The sequence below is a fragment of the Pelodiscus sinensis genome, chromosome 2 (genome assembly GCF_049634645.1).
Source record: "Pelodiscus sinensis isolate JC-2024 chromosome 2, ASM4963464v1, whole genome shotgun sequence".
NCBI lineage: Eukaryota > Metazoa > Chordata > Testudines > Trionychidae > Pelodiscus > Pelodiscus sinensis.
The window spans coordinates 99,880,291-99,899,586 of NC_134712.1; the positions used below are offsets into that span (position 1 = coordinate 99,880,291).

At 39.0% G+C, this 19,296-nt stretch overlaps 1 protein-coding gene across 4 annotated transcripts in view; it reads left to right on the top strand.

The window, feature by feature from the left end:
• Positions 1-19,296, top strand: part of ATP9B (ATPase phospholipid transporting 9B (putative)) — a 314,205-nt gene that overhangs the window by 205,538 nt on the left and 89,371 nt on the right. For all 4 annotated transcript variants that reach the window (XM_006128867.4, XM_075921103.1, XM_006128868.4 and 1 more), the window contains one exon: positions 8,959-9,119. In XM_006128867.4, coding sequence (XP_006128929.1) covers positions 8,959-9,119 — 161 coding nt within the window. The remainder of the gene's footprint in view (positions 1-8,958; positions 9,120-19,296) is intronic.

Consider the following 19,296-nt stretch of genomic DNA (forward strand, 5'->3'; position numbering starts at 1 on the left):
GGGTGCTGCTGTGTTGCTCCAGTAGCACCGCTCCTCGGCGCTACTGGCCCAACCCAGCAGCACCCCAGCTGCTCTGCCCCAGGCGTCCTGATTCAGCCACTGCTGAAACTGACCAGCAGCGGCTGAATCAGGACCTGGGGCAGAGCAGCTGGGGTGCTGCTGGGTTGGTCCAGTATTGCCCAGAGCGGGCGCTGCAGGACCAATCCGCAGTGCCCCAGCTGCTCTGCTCCAGGGTCCAAAACAAAAGCCTGGTCTGCTGGGGGGGGGGCACACTAGCCGCACCCCCCCCCCCCCAGCAGACCAGGGACAAGGGGAGCAAAGCCGCAGTGGCAGCGGGGTGCCGCGCCTCTGAGGCTTTGTTCTGGCAAAGTCTCAGAGGCGCGGTACCCCCCCGCGGCTGCGACTTAAGTCCCGGTGCCTGTGGTCTGCTGGGGACCGTCCCCAGCAGACCACAGGCACCGGGACTCAAGCGGCAGCAGCAGCGGTTCCCCGCGCTTCTGAGGCTTTGCTCTGGCAAAGCCTCAGAAGCGCGGGAACCCGCCCGGTGCCCCTGGTCTGCTGGAGACGGTCTCCAGCAGACCAGGGGCACCGGAGCAGCTTACGAATGGGGCTTTCTCGCCCCGGAGCTCGCAGGTAGCAATCCGCTACCTCGACCTCCGGGGTGAGAAAGCCCCGTTCGTAAGTGCGGATCCGACATAAGTCGGATCCGCGTAAGTCGGGGACTGCCTGTATAATGGGTGGGAATCTCTTGGAGGAGCATAGGCTACATAGTTATTTGTGTGTGTTGTATAATTTTTGTATTGGCTAATGTTAAATGAAAAACAAGCTAGCTAACATTTATATTAAACCAAATGAGCTCATATGTAATATTGTTTTTCTTCAAAGTAATTGGTTCATTATTTAGCTGCTATGTTAGTTTTATTCATCCAGATATCCTAAACTCCATTCTAACATCATACACATTAGACCCAATTGTTTCATCATTCTAGTTTCACACCTTTGTAAATTCCATTGACTTTTGTGATACTATTATCAGGCTTTTTAAGTGTGTACCCTGATGTTCTTACCCCCTGGCATTTGGAAAAAAGTCATCTTCTTTAACTATCCCTTTAAACAGTTGGCCTTTGCTCATACTTTTAAGAGAATTGATGAAATATGCGAGGGTTTCTGTGTATGATGAATTTTAAAAGGATTTGAACTATTGAGTAATGTGAAAATGAAGCTCCAGAAGCAGTTAACAGTATGTATAAAATGTGTGAATATAAAGTTACTAAAAAAAACCAAATTGGGGCTGAAAATTTTTTAAGTTATTTGTTTTTAAGAATCTAGATAAAAGCAGCCTGAGTTTGAGGTTTGGAACAATCAGTCTCACACATACAGAATGGGAAGCGACTGCGTAGGAATGAGTACTGCAGAAAGGGATCTAAGGGTTATAGTGGACCACAAGCGAAATATGAGTCAACAGTGTGGCACTGTTGCAAAAAAAAAGCAAACATGATTCTGGGATGCATTAACAGGTGTGCTGTGAGCAAGACATGAGAAGTCATTCTTCCACTCTACTCTGTGCTAGTCAGGCCTCAGTTGGAATATTGTGTCCAGTTCTGGGCAACACATTTCAAGGAAGGTGTGGAGAAATTGGACACGGTCCAGAGAAGAGTAGCAAGAATGATTAAAAGTCTAGAGAACATGACCTATGAAGGAACACTGAAAGAATTGGGCTTGTTTAGCTTGGAAAGGAGAAGACTGAGAGGGGACATGATAGCAGTTTTCAGGTATCTGGGTGTCACGAGGAGAGAGAAAAAATGTTCACCTTGGCCTCTGATGATAGGACAAGAAGTGATGGGCTTAAACTGCAGCAAAAGAGGTTTAGGTTGGACAGTAGGAAAAACTTCCTAACTGTCAGGGTGGTTAAACACTGAAATAAGTTGCCGAGGGAGGTTGTGGAATCTCCATCACGGGAGATATTTAAGAGCTGGTTAGATAGACATCTATCAGGGATGATCTACATGGTACTGGGTCCTGCCATGAGTTCAGGGAATCGGACTTGATGACCTCTCGAGGTCCCTTCCAGTTCTACTGTTCTGTGATTCTCTCCTCAAGTTTCATTGGATTTAATGGGAAATTCTGAAAATCAGATCATTTTTATTTAAAGTACCTAACTTTACACAATTAAATTTGAAAAATTGAAGCTAACTTAATTAGATTATATAAAAAAAGAATGTTTTGCCCTCTGATTGCATTAAATTATATTGAATGTTGTGGTTTTGCATGCCACTAGATAGCTCAGGCAATTGAAGTAATTATTCAACATTGATGAGTAGTTTTGTGAAAACTATCTACAATTAATTGCTTCTAAAAGAGCAGAATATTTTCTTAACACAAAAGACTTGTACAGAGTTTTAGAAGATATGTACATTTTTATCAATTGTTCTAATGTGTAGCAGTTATGTTATATTATGTTAAAATTAGGGATGTTAACAAACGTGTATTTGTGTAAACATGTAACTGTTGGATTTTTTTAGCAACTACAGGTTAGCACGTGAGAGGGAGGACCAGCTCCTGCCTGCCCCTGTGCTACTGGCTCAGAGGGGGGTTGAGAGAAGCAGGCGGCTTCCACCTGCCCTTTGTAGCAGGCAGCAGAGGGAGGGGACAGTCAGCTCGATGGGAGCCAGTATGCGTGGGGGAGCTGGCTTGAAAGCCAGCTTTCTGCATATATGGGCTCCCCCATGTCTCCCCGCTCACTATTCCACAGGGAGCTGGTGCTCCACAGCAGGCTCCATGGGAGCCAATGCTGCCTCCGTGGGAGGCAGCGATCTGGGAGGGGGGGAGCAGGCTCTGTGGAACACCAGGCACTGGCTCCTGTCTCCCCCATCCCCAGCTGCCTTTGATATAGAGGCAGCAAGTGCGGAAGCATGCAGGTAACCATTATGATTAACCAATGAGCCTAGGCTTATCAGTTAACTGTGTAAATAGCTACACACTAACATCCCTAGTAAAAATAGTAGGGTATCAATGCATAGCACCCACTAATGAAGAGTTTACTTGTCAAACTATGGAGATTATGTTGTAACTTACTTTTGTTTAGAAGAAAATGTAATTACAGAAATACAATGAAGTTTCAATGCAGATTTGAAAATGCATTAAAATAAAGTCCTCTGAGTAGCGTTTCAAATATAATAGTAAAATGAAAATGCTGTCCATTGTTTTAGCAGCACTGTACTATAACTATATGGCTATGTATGAGCCAGTAAAGAAACACAGCTGTTTAACTTGTACAGGATTACCAGATGAGAATTTTCTAAAAGACAGAGGATAGCATCAATCTTGAGCACCCTCTGCTGACCAAATTGTGATATAACAGCCCTCTAGGAAATTGCTTGCCTGTTTCTTAAGCTTCGAAGCACACCGTGAATTGTGGCAAAATATTAAAATCTATTATTATTAAAAATAGTAAGGCAACAAAAGTCATCAGTAAAATTGGGTTTTTGTAAGATAATAAATTCAAGAGTGTCTGGAGATAAGGCAGATAAGCTTTTTTCAAGTTGTGTGGACTATTAGAAACAGTAGAATACAAATAAAGTTAAGATTCATAATCCATTGTGTGGTAAGTATGAGTTATCTTTCTTTTGGTTAAATTCACCTTGATTTGTTTTTTTATTTTCTTTGTAAAAGCTACAGCTTATTTGAACATAAAGTAAATAGTATTCTGTTATAATTAAGCACATCACATATTTGAAAGAGAAGGAATTTTAAAAAAGTCATCAAAACTATGCCGGTGTTTTTAAACTTGGGTGCCTTACTTTAGGAATCTTAATCCCTTATGGAGGCATCTAAATAAAAGTCACATAGAACTCCAATTATAGTTCAGCATTGCTAGTCATATGCACATCTCTGAAATTCAGGCCACTTTTTTATATATGTATTTAGTTGTCTGACTGTAAGAATATATGACAATGAAAATCAGTTGTATATTTGAGAGCGCTAAAGAGGAAAAAATGTATAAGTTTCTATTTTATATTCCTGAGCAAAATTATAAATATTACTTGATACCAAACCGGAAATACCTTTTTAAAGAGATGATTGTATTGTTACTAAATTCAAACACAAGTGTCATGCAGATTACAAAAGTTGCTCATTAATATAAAAGAAAATAACTGAGTGGCATTGTTCTTAAAATGTGTTAATTATCCTTTGTGGGAAAAACATGTCTTTTTTTTTTTAGGAAACTAGCATTAACCTCTTGTGTAGAGCTATAAAAAATTAATCATACAAAATATTTTGTAACAAAATTAAGTGGATAACATGTATAATATTTTAAGGTATTATTACAAATCCAAAATGTAAAAGGCCTACAGTCAGTATTTGACTCCATACTGGGTTAGCTTAACTATTAAATTCAGGTTTTTTAAGAAAACAATGAACCCGTTCAGCACATTTCCAAATAATAGCTTGCAGTACGAAATTTTGTGTGAAGAACAATGTAAAAGTTACATATATTTTTACTAGAAAATTTATACAAATACACTTGAGGACCCAGATTGGTGTTTTCTGGAACTTTTGCTATAAATATATGCTCTACTAGAATATTTTGTTGTTGTTGTTGTAAAGGCTAGCATAGTGCTCACCAATTTGTATGTAGTTTGCCAATAAAGAAAAAGGCAAATTATCATAAAAGTGCAGGACTTGTAATAACTTTGGAAACACTTTGGGGAGTTGCTTCCTCTTATGATTAAACAAAGGGCTGTGATGTATTTAAAAACTGGAAAAAAAACCAGAGGAAGTGGCTGATAAACTTTTTTCACTAAATGATCATTTTAGAAATTGCATTTGTTGTCGATTTTTTTTAAATGTTTGTTTTCTCTTGGCTTCGTATATACTCATTAAAAGGATCAGGAAGATATTGGTGCAAAATATCATATTATACAACATTTTACACTGGTATTAATTGGGCATAATAAGATGACTTAAGGGGAAAAGTGTAAATTTAAATTCCTTTCTTATTGGCTTGAGTCAAAATCTTAATATCAGAATTTTTTTTAATCAGTTACCCAGTGTACTCCCTTTATTTAACGAATTAGTGAATACTATGGGAGCTTATGGATTGTATCACAGGAGTTTCTTTGAATTTATTACAGTTAATAGCAAAAGTACATTTTTATAAACTTTGAAATCTGAATTTATAAATACATATTTAGTAGCAGATTAAAATTTGAAATGGGATTGCAATATTTCAGTTTATTATTTTATTTAGGAAGCCTTTGAAGCATAAGTTATTGAACCAATACATATTAATGGTAAAAATATGTTAATTTAACAGTTGATTGACATGATAAACAATAATGCTTTGGATGTACCTGTCTAATGTGTACTAAAAACATACAACACGTGTGTGTATGTGTGAGAGAGAAAAAGCTAGTGAAAGAATGAATAACTGTATATGAGCCATTTTCTAAATATGCTTTGTTTCTTTATAACCCACAATGTAAAGAAAGGAGCTGAGAAATGTGGATTGGGAAAATTGTGAGAGAGAGAGTGTACAACAAAGTATCTGAAATTACTAAATTATGTCTATCAGCCTTTCGTGGTATTCCTAATACTTTAATAGATATTTCTTGAATGAAAACAGTTCAGTTCTGAGTCTGTTTTAGTAGTCAGGACATTTTGAGCTATTGAAATGCAAATGAGGTCCAAATCTGTCCTCTACTATAGATGCAATGAAACCCTATTGCAGTCAATACAATATTAATCCTTGCAGAATCTGACTGATAACAGAACTATGATTACTTTTTAAATAAAGTTTATAGAAATACATACCTCAAAAATGTGTCTTTTCAAAAAAGTTTTATAGGTCAGGAACTTTTGTATATTTAGACACGTTGAAAGAATAGTAAGTTGAAAGAATAGTAGTGTAACATCTGTGAAAAATGTTTTTGTTAGCAAACCTATAAGGTTTAATCTATACATCAAACAGTTTTGCTTTTGTTTAATCAAAGTTTTTGACACTTTCAGTGTTCCTTGCAAAAAATTAAGTTTATTGATGCAATAGTGTGACTTATGCCTTGCTTGTTGATATACAATTATAGTGAAGATTAGACCCTTTAATCATTCATTGACTGAAATGTAAATAAATAAAATTAAAAAGTAAACTAATAGATTGGGGTGGGGTCCTGTTTTGTTTAAGCAGAATACCATATTTATCCTTTTTTGTTGGTATAAACCATTATTTTACTGAGAACCATTAGCTATTTAAAACTTGGTACATAAATTAAAGAGGAGCTAAATGGATTTGTGATTGTTGCCATTAGTAGCATTTTAGATTATACAAGCAATTATTGTGTTCATTATCCTAGAGCAGCCCCTTTGCAAAACTATTGTGGCTGTCTTAGACATTATATACAAATTTTCCCTTGGAGATTAAAATTTCCAGTGGCGTATTTAATTCTGTTATAACACTTGTTTCAAACAGGACAAATATTAAGACAAGCAGATGAAATTTGTTTTACAAATATAGGAAATTGCAATAAATGTTGAAATATACTTAGTATACTTATTTCACCTTTTTATTTAGACATAATTACTTAATGCTGCTTATGAATATTTTAGGGGCTATGCAGGTTCTTATGACTATGGAAAGCTTCATTTCCTCATTGGTAATATATATATTAGAAGTCTCTTGGTAAAAGCACGATCAATGAGGTATATAGTGATATATGATCTTACCTAATTCACTACATTACAGTACATTTTTTAAAAATTAATTACGTTTTTCTTCAACATGTGTGGCCAGACTCTTTTTTTTTAAACTACCTGGATAAAATAGCGAATAATTGGATTTCAGGATCTACTGTACATGTAAAATTACAGTATAAAACTTTTTACATGAGGGTGTTCTTCCTCTTTTGGGTGATTGTTGACATGTAATATTGACTTAATTGTGGATGGCAAATAGAAATGTTAAGATTGTCTAATAACAGTAATGCAATATGCAGCCTACTGGGTAAGGGGGAAGTTAACTTGTATAACAACTAATCACTACACCTGAAAGAAGAATTTGTGTACTTGAAAAAATATTTTACCTCAAAGTTTTCTTCTTGATTTTAAACACTGTTCCAACAACATTGTAGTTGGATTTCAAACTCTTATGTTCACATCCCCGTCTTTGTCAATTAGAAAGGTATTAATGCTTTGAATTAGCTACATATCAATGTGCAGTGGGCTACATTTAATGTTTCTGTCCTATGAGTGGCATTTTTTTTCAAAAGAAACTTTGTATTCATTTCTGTTAGGTTTTGTCTTGGCTTTTACAGTCTTTCACTGCTATGATACAGGAAAAAAACCTGAGGTAGTGGTTATGCATATTGCAAGACAGTGATTCTTTATTTTATTACAAAAAAAGACCAACTCTAGAAGGCCAGATTAAATCATTCCTTTCACTTTTTAATGGGATTTGGATGAATAGAGTAAAATATGCACTTTGCATTCATTGATAGCATCTTTAGGTTGAGGTAATTGAGTCTTTTTTCCCTGACTGAATGAATAATGACTTCATCTGATCCTCAGCGAGGCCTGAAACTTAGACCGCCTTTGTCAACGCAAAAAGATCTGGGCTTTGAAACATGCTCTACTTCCCTGGCTTAATTTTTCTTCATTTTAATCCAAAAACCTATTTTTCTCAATAATTCAAGCATAAACTATGTAGTAGTTGAAGCAGCGGAAATTGCAAGATATTTGTCCTCGTTGTGCTGCTTTTTAAATGCAGCTGATAAATCAGCCGCTGTGGTCTTCAGCTGCCTAGTTCTCAAGGGAAGGGACAGCCCATGCTCAGGCAAGAATGCTGGAATTTTTAAGAACTATTTAAATATAGTTCCTTTGCAGATTGTTTGTTATCTGGAAACTGTTGTGTTTTACTATCCTTGTTGGCAGGGTCTGAAGATAAGAGTCTCTACAATGGGGGTTTTAGGCATGCCTTGCTGACACAATTTTCCCACATTTTCTGACTAAAAGATGATCCAAAAACGTGGGTTTCAAATAGTTAACATACAATAGACATTTATCAGAATAGTGGGAGTCTTAGTTACACAGTTTAAAGCATCTCTTTTAATTAGGAACAAAACAGCTAATTGGAGATCTACTAATGTAACACATGATTTAGGATAATCCTTATCAGAGACTGAATTTTCATTTTTACTTATAGAAAACCTGGTTTCTATTTTGCCATTTTAAATAATAATTAATATTTGAAATGTATTTTTATTATTTGTCCCAATAAATAATATCTCAATATTTATGAAAAGCTTCTTTACCAGTAAGAGGGATTTGATAATAGGTATTTTATGCTATGTTTTAATCTAAAGATTTGGGGGGGGGGGGAAATTGATGAAATAAGATCATATTTCCAAAATGGTATTTCTTCAGTTATAAATTACAGGCAGTGTTAATGTTGCTCATATCTTTTGTATTACTTCATATCTGACTCTTAATTCTGAACTTTACCAAGACTGGTGGTCTTATACCAGCAAATTAATTAAGTAAACCATTCTACAGAGAAATCCTGGAGATTCAGTGGTTTTGCTCAAAAGAAGCTATAGTCTGAATATGTGATAGAAGGAAATAATTTCCATCCAGCCCACACATACGCACACCTCAAAAAGTGATGGTCTCCAAGTCAGATATAAGATATCTCAAAAGGTATTTGTTGGACAGTTTGCACTGTGACTGTTAGAATTATGATTGGCCTGTAAACAGAAAACTTCCATCTCATGTAATTGTGGAAAAAGTATTCTGATTTGGTTATTCAAATTCAGTTGAACATAATAAAAACAGATTTCAAAGAACTATTAATGGTTCTATTAATGGAAACTATTAATGCTAGTTTCTAATTGAATAATTGCATAAGGTATCAATATGTGAATCATTTATGGTTAACTTATATTTACTGATTTGTATTGCTTCCTTTAGGTTGGTTTACTGGACCTTGAACTGAATCAACTGACCAAAGCCTTGTTTTTGGCTCTAGTTGCCCTTTCAATTGTTATGGTAACCTTACAAGGATTTGTAGGCCCTTGGTACCGCAACCTTTTTCGGTTCCTCCTCCTGTTTTCCTATATCATCCCTATCAGGTATGTATAAAAACAAGAGAGAAACACAGATGTCTAATTTCACTGAATGAGGCTTTCTTGAAATTTATACTCAGTTCTCATTGTGAAGGAAATTGATCTTATCAGGAAGCTGAAGGAGAAGGTGCCAACAAATCTGCTGATTCTTGAAGCATCACTCTACAGAAAACAATACTGTTGTATTTTTTTGTATTAATGTTCATCTTGCTGGAGTAATCAGGTTATCTAATCCTTTTACTAGCATAAATGTATTAATAAGGTACAATCTTGGTATATCAGAGGATACAATTTTAGAAAACATGTGTATCTGAATGAAATATTTGATTTATTTTGGCATTTGTAATTTCTAATCCCTTTTCAATTATTTAAAGTGTTCTAGCCTTTCTAGTTAAAATACTGAATAAAAGCGTACCTTTTTTCACTACACTAATAAGATTGACTGTAACTTAATGGCTATATAATCCAGGTGCTCTTTTGCAAGGGCTTTTTTAAAAAGAAGTGGTAGGTACTATAACTAAATAGAAACTTTTCCTAAATTAATTAGTTCATTAAGCATGAGTATAGTATATTGCAACTGCAGATAAACTAGTTCACATGGTATGCATCTACATAGCAAGGCTAAAGTCGAATTAAGCTACGGAACTTCAGCTACATCAATTGCATAGCTTAAGTCGAAATAGCTTAATTCAGCTTTTGGCTCTGTCTACAGCAGGAAGTCGAAGGAAGAACACTCTTCCTTCAACTTCCCTTACTCCTCATGAAATGAGAGTTACCATGAGTCAGGGTAAGAAGTCCTCTAGCTTGACGTTATTTCAAAATAAAGGCTTGTAGTGTAGCCACACACTATATTATTTTGGAATAATGTCAGTTATTCTAAAATAATGCTGCTATGTAGATGTACCCATACATAAATATTTGTTATCTTGTCTTCTATAAAATGTAAAACTTGCAACAAGAAGCTTTATGTAGCTAAGAATAGTTTTTCCTTTTCTGATAGTTTGCTTTAGCAGAAATAAGAAATTCTATCTGTGAGTTAAGATAAAGATCATTGTTTAGATGATAATTTGTTAATTTAAGCACCAATGATGAATTCACTGCTATTCAAGGCAAAAAAAAATGTATAGTCACTATCTGGGAATTTCAGAAAACTGGATAAATTCAGGTTTAGTATGCCACTGTATGTTCAAGGAGAGCAAAAAAAGTTTGTATAGTATAGAAGGAGATAAAGGGATTCTATGGGTATTCCATCCTTGTCCATAAATGCCCCTGCCTTATAATGAAAGTTCACATACGTTGATGGTTGGAATAGAGTCAAATAGTTTCTCACAACTGCAGCAAACATCCAATTTAAATATCCTCACATCCAAACACAAGTTCATCTGCAGCCTTAGGGGAAGCAGGCAAGGGGCATAGGTGGTGGCAAGCAGCGCAAGTGCTGACTGGAGGATTCCACAGGAGCAGGGGAGGTGGTAGCGCAACCAGCAGCTGGAGAGGGGAAACCACTGCTTCTATTCAACCACTGGCTGAATAACCTCCCCCTGCTCTTCTAGAGTCCTCTGTCCCATACTCACGCCACTCACCACCTCCTGGTGAGCCAGGGCTGGGTGCAGTGCAGAGGAGCAGGAATGGCCAGGAGATGGGGGCTGGCTTCTTGAGGCCAAGCAAAGCCAGCAGTGTGGGAGTGGGGCAGCCCCTGGATGCCCAGAAATCCCCTTCAGAATCTCCACTTACCTCTTCATCCTCCTCTAATTAAACCTGCCTTTCCTCAAGTACCAGCATTCAAGGTTAAAACAAAAACTATTTCTACTATTTTTCATTGCAAATATACAGTATTTCAGCTATATTATGAGTTAAATAAGCTTTTGTGGGCTAGCATGGGAACCTCACTGGTATTTATAACATGGTTTCTATGAGAAAGTATGTTCCGAATTCAAACAACTGACTAACAAACAATTTTTTGGAACACAGCACATTCATAAGTCGGGGGGACTAAATATACTTATCAAATGGAAAAGGGCACAGATAGAGAGGGGGAAAGTATTTTCTAGATTTTAAAAGAATATTGGAAGCAGTGGAAATTTGGTGGTTCTTTTAAGTATCATATAAACTAACATTTATTCTTGACAGTGTCTCTTTATTGTGCTACAAAACTTCTCTGTGTGTATTTGTGTGCACAGTTAAACCATCTATTTATGTGAACAAATCCTTTAAACCAGGATTCTTGAATCTATTGCTGCAGGCCAGAGCTGCTGCTGTTAAATTCATGATCTCTAATTAAGGAACTGAATTTATAGGAAAAAAACTGAAGATCCTTGCTAATCTTCAGTAGAGCTACTGTATTAATCTTTCCCAGAATTAGCAGAGGCCCACAAAAAGTGTAGCATTGAACCAAGCCAAAAAAATAAGTTTTAAATTTTGAAGTATCCTGCAAAGTTCAACTATACATAGCAATTAAACAGAATTTCTGCTAACTTCAGTGCAGTCAGCCATAGAAACCAGAAGATGCATGTGAGTATTAACAAGCTGGCTTTCTATCCTTATCTGAGACATTTTGAAAGTGCAGGAGGTGTCTTGTTTTGCTTTGTAGCCTTTCCTAGGAAACTCCACTGCCACTGACCTTCATCTATTGTTCCTAGTGTCAGACATACTGACTCCTTCTGGTTTGCCTGTTAAGTTATCATTTATGTCCCAAAAAGTTCTACTTCTCTCTCTAGTTAAATTGTTGTTTGTTGTCTAATCATTACAATTAAACTGACATTTCACTGTAGATGTACATTTGTGTTCTGTACATGTACTGACAAAAGTGGAGTGAAATCTTTCAACTTTTTGTCAGCCAAGCCTGATGATTTGCTGTCATACCCAAGCCCTGCTTTGTTTCTTTGCAAACCACTGGCTATTACCCGACCCCCTTTTTCTTTACTGTGAATATTTGAACTCTGTTTGAAAGAGTGGTGTTGTAGAATTGAGCGGGGGGTGGGGCAATCTTTCTGTTTATGGATTGTACAAAACAGGCCTGGGCTAAGTAACCTCCACAGGCGGGATCTGGCACACAAAGCCACCAGATATAGCCCATGGACACAGCGGGGAGCCTCAGACAGACTTACTGTGAACCCCGGCATGCTGCTGAGAAAAGCGGCCATTGCGAACTTGCAAGGCTCTGTTTGAACAGCTGTGAGCCCCGGGGAGAGAAGAGAGGCTTCAGGCTCTGTTCCTGCCCCCAGCACAATCCCATTGGCTGGAAACCAGCCAGTGGGAGCTGCCTCCTCTCCCCTCAGGCTCTTAGCTGTTCAAAAACCACATGGCGTCTGCAGCCAGTGTGAGGGTGGGTGAGGAAGGGAGTCTCCCAGACAGAGCCTGCCTCTAGCACCCCAATCCTTTGCCCCCTATCCCAAACCCTCTGCCCTCCTCCTGACCCTATATCCCTTCTCAGATCCTGTACCCCGATCCCCTGTGCCAGGTCACAACCCAAACCTCTGTCTCCCCTCCTACATCCCAGTCCCCTTCCCAGGTCACAACCCCCTCTTGCCCAAGATCACAATACAAATCCCTTCACCCTAGTCCCCTAACCCAGGAACAGCCTCCTTCACCCAAGCCTCCTTCTCCTCCTTCTTCTCCCAGACCTCACACCCTCTTCTCCACCCCAATCCCTTATTGCAAGCTCCCTTCTGCACCCAACCTCCATCCCAGAACCTGCATCACCTCCATTAATATGGAAGTGTGTGGCCCTTGATCCCACTTTCCAAAATTCTTGGAGTGCCCCCGCTCCTGCATAAAAAATTATTGCCCACCACTGGTATAAAACTCTGTTATTTCTTGAGTGGTACCACTGTATGGCATGTATTAATTTTCTATTACTGAATATTAAAGGGTTTTAATGACCCAACTGAGGTAAAAAGTCCAGTCATCTGAAGAAGTGGGTTGTGCCCTTGAAAGCTTATGATACCATCTACATGTTTTGTTAGTCTTTAAGGTGCTACTAGACTATTTGTTATCTTTTAAGTTTTTCCTGTTACAGGCTAACTTGGCTACCCCTCTGAAGCTTTTATATTTTATTGTGGATGTAGGCTGTCATCCCTCTCTGAACATGCAGAAAAAAAGGTTTGGAGAAGTTCACAGCAGGTTTTCTGCTTGGAAAAAGAGTTCAGTATGTTACTCAGAAGACCCTACATTTTAAGTCAAGGGTTATAAAAATATAAAGGGGGCAAATATATTTTGTTGTAGGGTTGAACTGAGAGGTTTGCTTTAAGGACACAAGTGAGTAGTTGACTACCCGATAAGCCTAGTCAAGCTAACTGCTCACATTCCACCCCCACCTTCCTGCCTTTGTATCAGCTTTTAAGCCGATTCCCTCCGCCTTCCCCCCCACTCTGCGCTGCTGCTTCTTACCACGAGCAGAGGCTGCTCTGTATCACATTGAGCAGTCCCTGTCTGCGGGGGTCCCAGCAGACAGGGACTGCTCCTGGAGCAGCCTCTGTTCATGGCCAACCCTAGCCGCCATGGGCAGGGGGTGCTGGACTCAGCAAGCCCAGCTCAGTCCCAGCTTGCACTGGGTCTAGGAAATATCCCTGTTACCGGGCTTGCTTGGCCCCAGCTTGCACCAGCTCCTAATACATTTAAACTGTGAAGCCCAGCATGGGTAGCTCCTGGACCCAGTTGTGAGCCGACTGAGCACATTCCCTTATCAACTAATCATTTAGTCCAGACCTGGGCAAAATACACCCACTGGGGATGCAGCAGGAAGCCCCACACAGGCTCCTCTTCTTGCCTTGCAGCCCCACACACCACTTAGAAAAGTGGTGCGAGGCTGTTCTCTTTAAAAACTGTAAGCCTGGAGGAGGGGAAGGTGGAAGGCTTCAGGCATAACTCCCAACCCGGCACAACCCCATCTGGCATCTGGCTAAAAACTGGTCAATGGGAGCTGCCTGTTTGAACAACAGACAGCACACAAAGCACCACGCCTCGTTCTCCTCTGGCTCAGTTATTCACACAAGCACATGGCCATACAGCCTGTGCAGGCACAGGGCAGGCTGGCTGGCTGAGAAACTTTTTAAGCTCTGCAACCATTTTGCTTTGCAGACTGGTGGCTAGTTGGGCTGCTGGATGGTAAGTCTCCTGGCCAGAGCCTGCTTCTGGCACCACAGCTTTTCTCTTCCCCAACACCCTTCCCCCCCACTCAGCATACCCAAACCCTTTGCCCTCCTCCTGAACCCATATGCCCTCCCAGATCTGGCAGCCTAGTCCCCTGCCCCAGATCATAATCCCCTTCTACCCTAGGTTCCAATCCAAACTTCTGCACCCCAATTGCCTCCCCTCAGTCAGAAACCAAACCCCTGCATCGCAGTTCCCTGCCCTAGGTAACATTCTAAAACCCTGCACCCCAGTCCTCTTCCCTAGGTCACAGCTGTCTCTTTCACCCAAACTCCCACCAAGACCCTACTCTCCCTCCTGCACCCAATCCCTTACCTCAACCTCCATCCCAGACTCCGCACCTCCTCCATTAATATCCTGGAAGAGTGCAGCTCTCAATCACTTTCCAAAATCTTGAAGTGGCCCCCCCATCAAAAATTATTGCCCTCCCCTGGTGTAGTTGATACAAATTGTATCGACTACACAATTTGCTAATTACCCACCTCTTAAAATCCTTAGTTTGCTTGTTAACATCCTGAATTCCTGTGTACTGACTCCCGGCTCTCTTCTGTGAGCATGAGTGGTCCTGAATGAGGCTGAACTAGAGAGGAGCACATACAGGGTGTGAATAAGCCTTCTGGCAGTCAGGTGGTAACTTGATGGCAGTTTTTATCAAAGGCAAGATCTGTTTCCCTTCATCCCCTAAAAGAGTAGCTTGTGTGCTTGCAGTAGCACTGTAGAGTGGCTCTGTAGTAACTCAATTGCTTGAAGATCGTTCTGTCACATCTGCCCTCCTGAAAGGCCACCTGTTATAACTACATTTTCTCAGCCAGGATGGGGGAACTGCTCCTTTCATCACCAGGTAATAGACTTCATTTTCTCCATTTAAAATATGCTGTCCTGGCATATCACTTGGAATGATATTTTTGAATGACTTTTAATTAACTTTTCTGATTGTGTGTAAGAATTAGTTCTATCAGGTACATGAGAGAGTCTGGCAAGAAATGCTTCAGGAAAGATACACAACTGAAATCTGAGATGTGACATATTGATATCTGAAGAACAGACAGGAATCTAGCAGAGAACAGACTTTCTTTTCCAACATACACGTCTACTCCCACGCTGACTTTTTTTAATCTTGAGTCAGCCTTGTATAAGGTCACCACCCACTCACAACAAAATAAACAGCTCAGATCATACTGTTGTTCAAATGTCACTACACTTTTCTTCCTCTCCTCAGGATGTTAGATATGGAAGGTGAAGACCTATTCTCAAGTTTGTTATTTTAACTGTAAAACTCCTGAGATCACAATTCTGAGAATAATGACAATGAAGAGGTAGAAGTTGTCTTCTCTTCTACTGTGTGATGCTTTTAAAACAGTTATGGGAGGAGGGGAATTGAAGTCTTCTCCCTAGGTAAAGGAAATCAGTTGAGGGGAAAATCTAACTGGGAAATGTTCTGGTATTTCTATAGGTTAATACAGAGTGTTTATACAAACTAAATGGAAAAATGTATTTGATTCATCTGGCCTAGAGCAGATTTTTGCACTGCAGCAATTAAGCAGATTATCATCTACATAAGAATAGCCATACTGGGTCAGATCAAAGGTCCATCTAGCCCAGTATCCTGTCTTTCAACAGTGGCCAATGCCAGATGCCCCAGAAGGCGTGAAGAGAACAGGTGATCATCAATAATCAAACAGGACCTTTCCTGTCATCCATTTCCAGTCTCTGACAAACAGAGGTTAGGGACATCATTCCTACCCATCCTGTCTAATAGCCATTGATGGACCTAACCTCCATGAATTTATCTAGTTCTTTTTTTGAACCCTATTAGAGTCCTAGTCTTCACAACATCCTCTGGCATGGAGCTCCACAGGTTGACTGTGTGCTGAATAAAGAAAAACTTCATTTTATTTGTTTTAAACCTGCTACCTATTAATTTCATTTGACAACTCTTAGATCTTACGTTATAGGAACAAGTAAATAACTTTTCCCTATTCACTTTTTCCATACCTGTCATGATTTTATAGACCTCTATCATATCCCCTTCAGTTTCCTTTTTTTAAGCTGAAAAATCTTCTCTTTAATCTCTCTTCATATGGCACCTGTTCCAAATGCCTAATCATTTGTGTTGCTCTTTTCTAGATCTTTTCCAATGCCAATATATCTTTTTTGAGATGGTGACTATATCTGTACACAGTATTCAAGATGTGGGAGTACCATGGGTTTATTTAGAGGCAATAAGATGTTCTCTGTCTTATTCTCAATCCCTTTTTCCAGTGTACATTACTTTGCATTTATCAACATTAAATTTTATTTGCCTTTTTTTGCCCAGTCACCTAGTTTTGTGAAATCCTTTTGAAGCTATTTCTCCAGATCATTTATAAATATGTTGAATAGAACTGGTCCCAGTACGGACCCTTGGGAGACAACACTAGTTACTTCACTCCATTTGTGTTTTATCTATGGCCATATATCTTTGACGAAGGGCACATAGATAAAACAACAAGGTGAACAGGGTAGAAGAGACAGATCCTTGAGAAACTAGTTCAATACTGAAAGAGCTGTCTAGTCTTTTCATTGACCTCCTCTATTGATACAAGGTGGTGGAACATATGGGAGATGTCAGGATTCCACTATATCTTTAGGCCCCCTGTCCCTCAAAGGCAAACAGAGGGACATTAAAATACATTGTAGATTTCTGTGGAGTCATTGTGAACATTACTCTAAATAAAATCCTTGTTCATTCTTTCTTTTTGCAAGATCTTCTCAGAACCTGTGCTCAAGTATTCATTGTGGTTACTGAGGCCATTACTACTTACTTCCATAGAAGGAAAATCCTCATATGTGAATCTCTACCACAGTCATGTTGCTATTTATCTATAATCTTGATATTATCAGACTTCTGGCCTTTCACAACAAGATCTTAAGTGAATGACATTCCCTTCTGTTTTGAAAGTATTAACAGCCTTCCATAGTTTTTTGAAGGGTAGTGGGCAAGAACTGGGTTCACTTTTGGTGAATGCTATATGACTGCTCCTTGAAACTGGAAGAAGTTACTAAAGTTTTGGTGCTGCCTTTAAATGACTTCATACTTACAACTTGACTGACTGTTGTCCAGTATCTATTCTTCAAAGAAGCATTTATAGAGAAGTTTTTCTGTTGAGTAAACTAAATACATCTGAATGCCTCAAATCTCTTTGATCCTTGTGACTCTAGGTTTAGACTGGGATATGGCTCAGGTGGCTTTTGTCCCCTTGAGCAAGGTTTTGGTATGGTTTTATTTTTTGTGTGAACCATTAGTATTATTTTGTTTATGCCTAGAGATCATGGAGACTTATTCACTGAAGACTGTAGGCAACTTATTTTAAAGAGGACTAGTAGTTTTGTCTATTTAGTATAAATGAAAAAATATATAAAAATGTAAAACAACAAATAATCTGGTAGCACTTTAAAGACTTACAAAATATGTAGATGGTATCATGAGCTTTCGTGGGCACAGCCCACTTCTTCAGATGACCAGAGTGTTGGATGTACAGAACTAAAATAAATGGGGGAAAGGGGAAAAAAATGAGGGGGGCGGGACAAGAAGAGGTAGTGGGTATAAAAATATCAAGGGGAAAGCCGAGCTGGAATGTAACAGGAAAAACAAATAGTCTATAAGCACCTAAAGACTGGATAGTCAAAAAGAGGCAGATAAGAACCAGAATTAGTAGGCAATAGAGAAGAAGAGTACTAACACCAGATACAATACAGACAAAGAATCATTGGCACCTTCATTGTTTGGTAGGTTGATAATGTCCCAGGCATCCGGTATTTTTATTTAATCCATTAGCATGAGTATCAAACTTGTGAATGAATTGTAGTTCCAGTCCTTCCCTGTGTATTTCACTTGTGGAATTGGTCTGTAACAGAACAGCCACTTGAAGATCTGTTAATGAATGCCTAGGTAGATTGAAGTGTTCCCCAACAGGTTTTTGTATGTTCCCTTTCCGGATATCTGATTTGTGTCCATTAATTTTTTCCCATAGTAACTGTCCATTTGGTCCAATATATATTGTAATAGGGCATTGCTGGCATTTGATGGCATAAATTACATTCCTGGATGTGCAGTTAAATGAACCTCTGAGTTGGTGGCTTATATGGTTGGCTCCAGTAATGAATTCTCTTGTATAGTTATGTGGACAGAATTGGCATTGGGGCTGATTGCAGGGCTGGGTTCCTGGATGTTTATGATGTAGCTGTGTAGCACGGTTACCAGAGGGAATTTGTTTCAGGTTGGGGGGTTGTTTGTAAACAAGAATAGACCTTTCCCCCAAGGCCTCTGAGAGTGAGGGATCATTTTCCAAGATAGGCTGTAGATCGTGGATAATGCATTGGAGGGGTTTAAGTTGTAGGTAATGACAACCCCTTAAACCTCAATAAACCATTGGAGGGGTTTAAGTTGTAGACTGTAGGTAATGTAGTTGTTTGTCTGTCTGTGGAATCGGAGCAAATCCAGTTGTATCTTAGGGCTTGGCTATATACAATGGATTGAGAATTGTATCTGGTTGGAAGCTGGAGGCATGAAGGTAAGTGTAGCGGTCAGTGGGTTTCCAGTATAGGATGGTGGAAATTTGTCCACTATTTAATTGTACTGTAGTGTCCAGGAGGTGGATTTCCTGTGTGGACGGGTCCAGGCTGAAGTTGATGGTGGGGTCAAAGTTGTTGAAATCCTTGTGAAATATATGTTACTCTCATTAGGTAACACACATGGCATTTATATGAGTTGAATGATCCTGCCTCTAATCAATCCTCAACAAATTTTGTTTGGAAGATTTTTAAATGCTTGTCAGCTCTGTATGTAAGATCAGTTGCCGGCATGCTGCTGAATAAAGGGGTTTTTGCAGTTCTGATCCTGTAGTAACTGAGCCATTGGCAGCCACAATTAGAAATTTTGGAAATGAAGATTTCTAGATAGCTAATATAGAGGTGTTGAATTAGGTCTGTTTTCTGATTTTTATTTCAAATTCTGCAAGTTCTCATTTTAAAAAATGCACTTCATATTCTG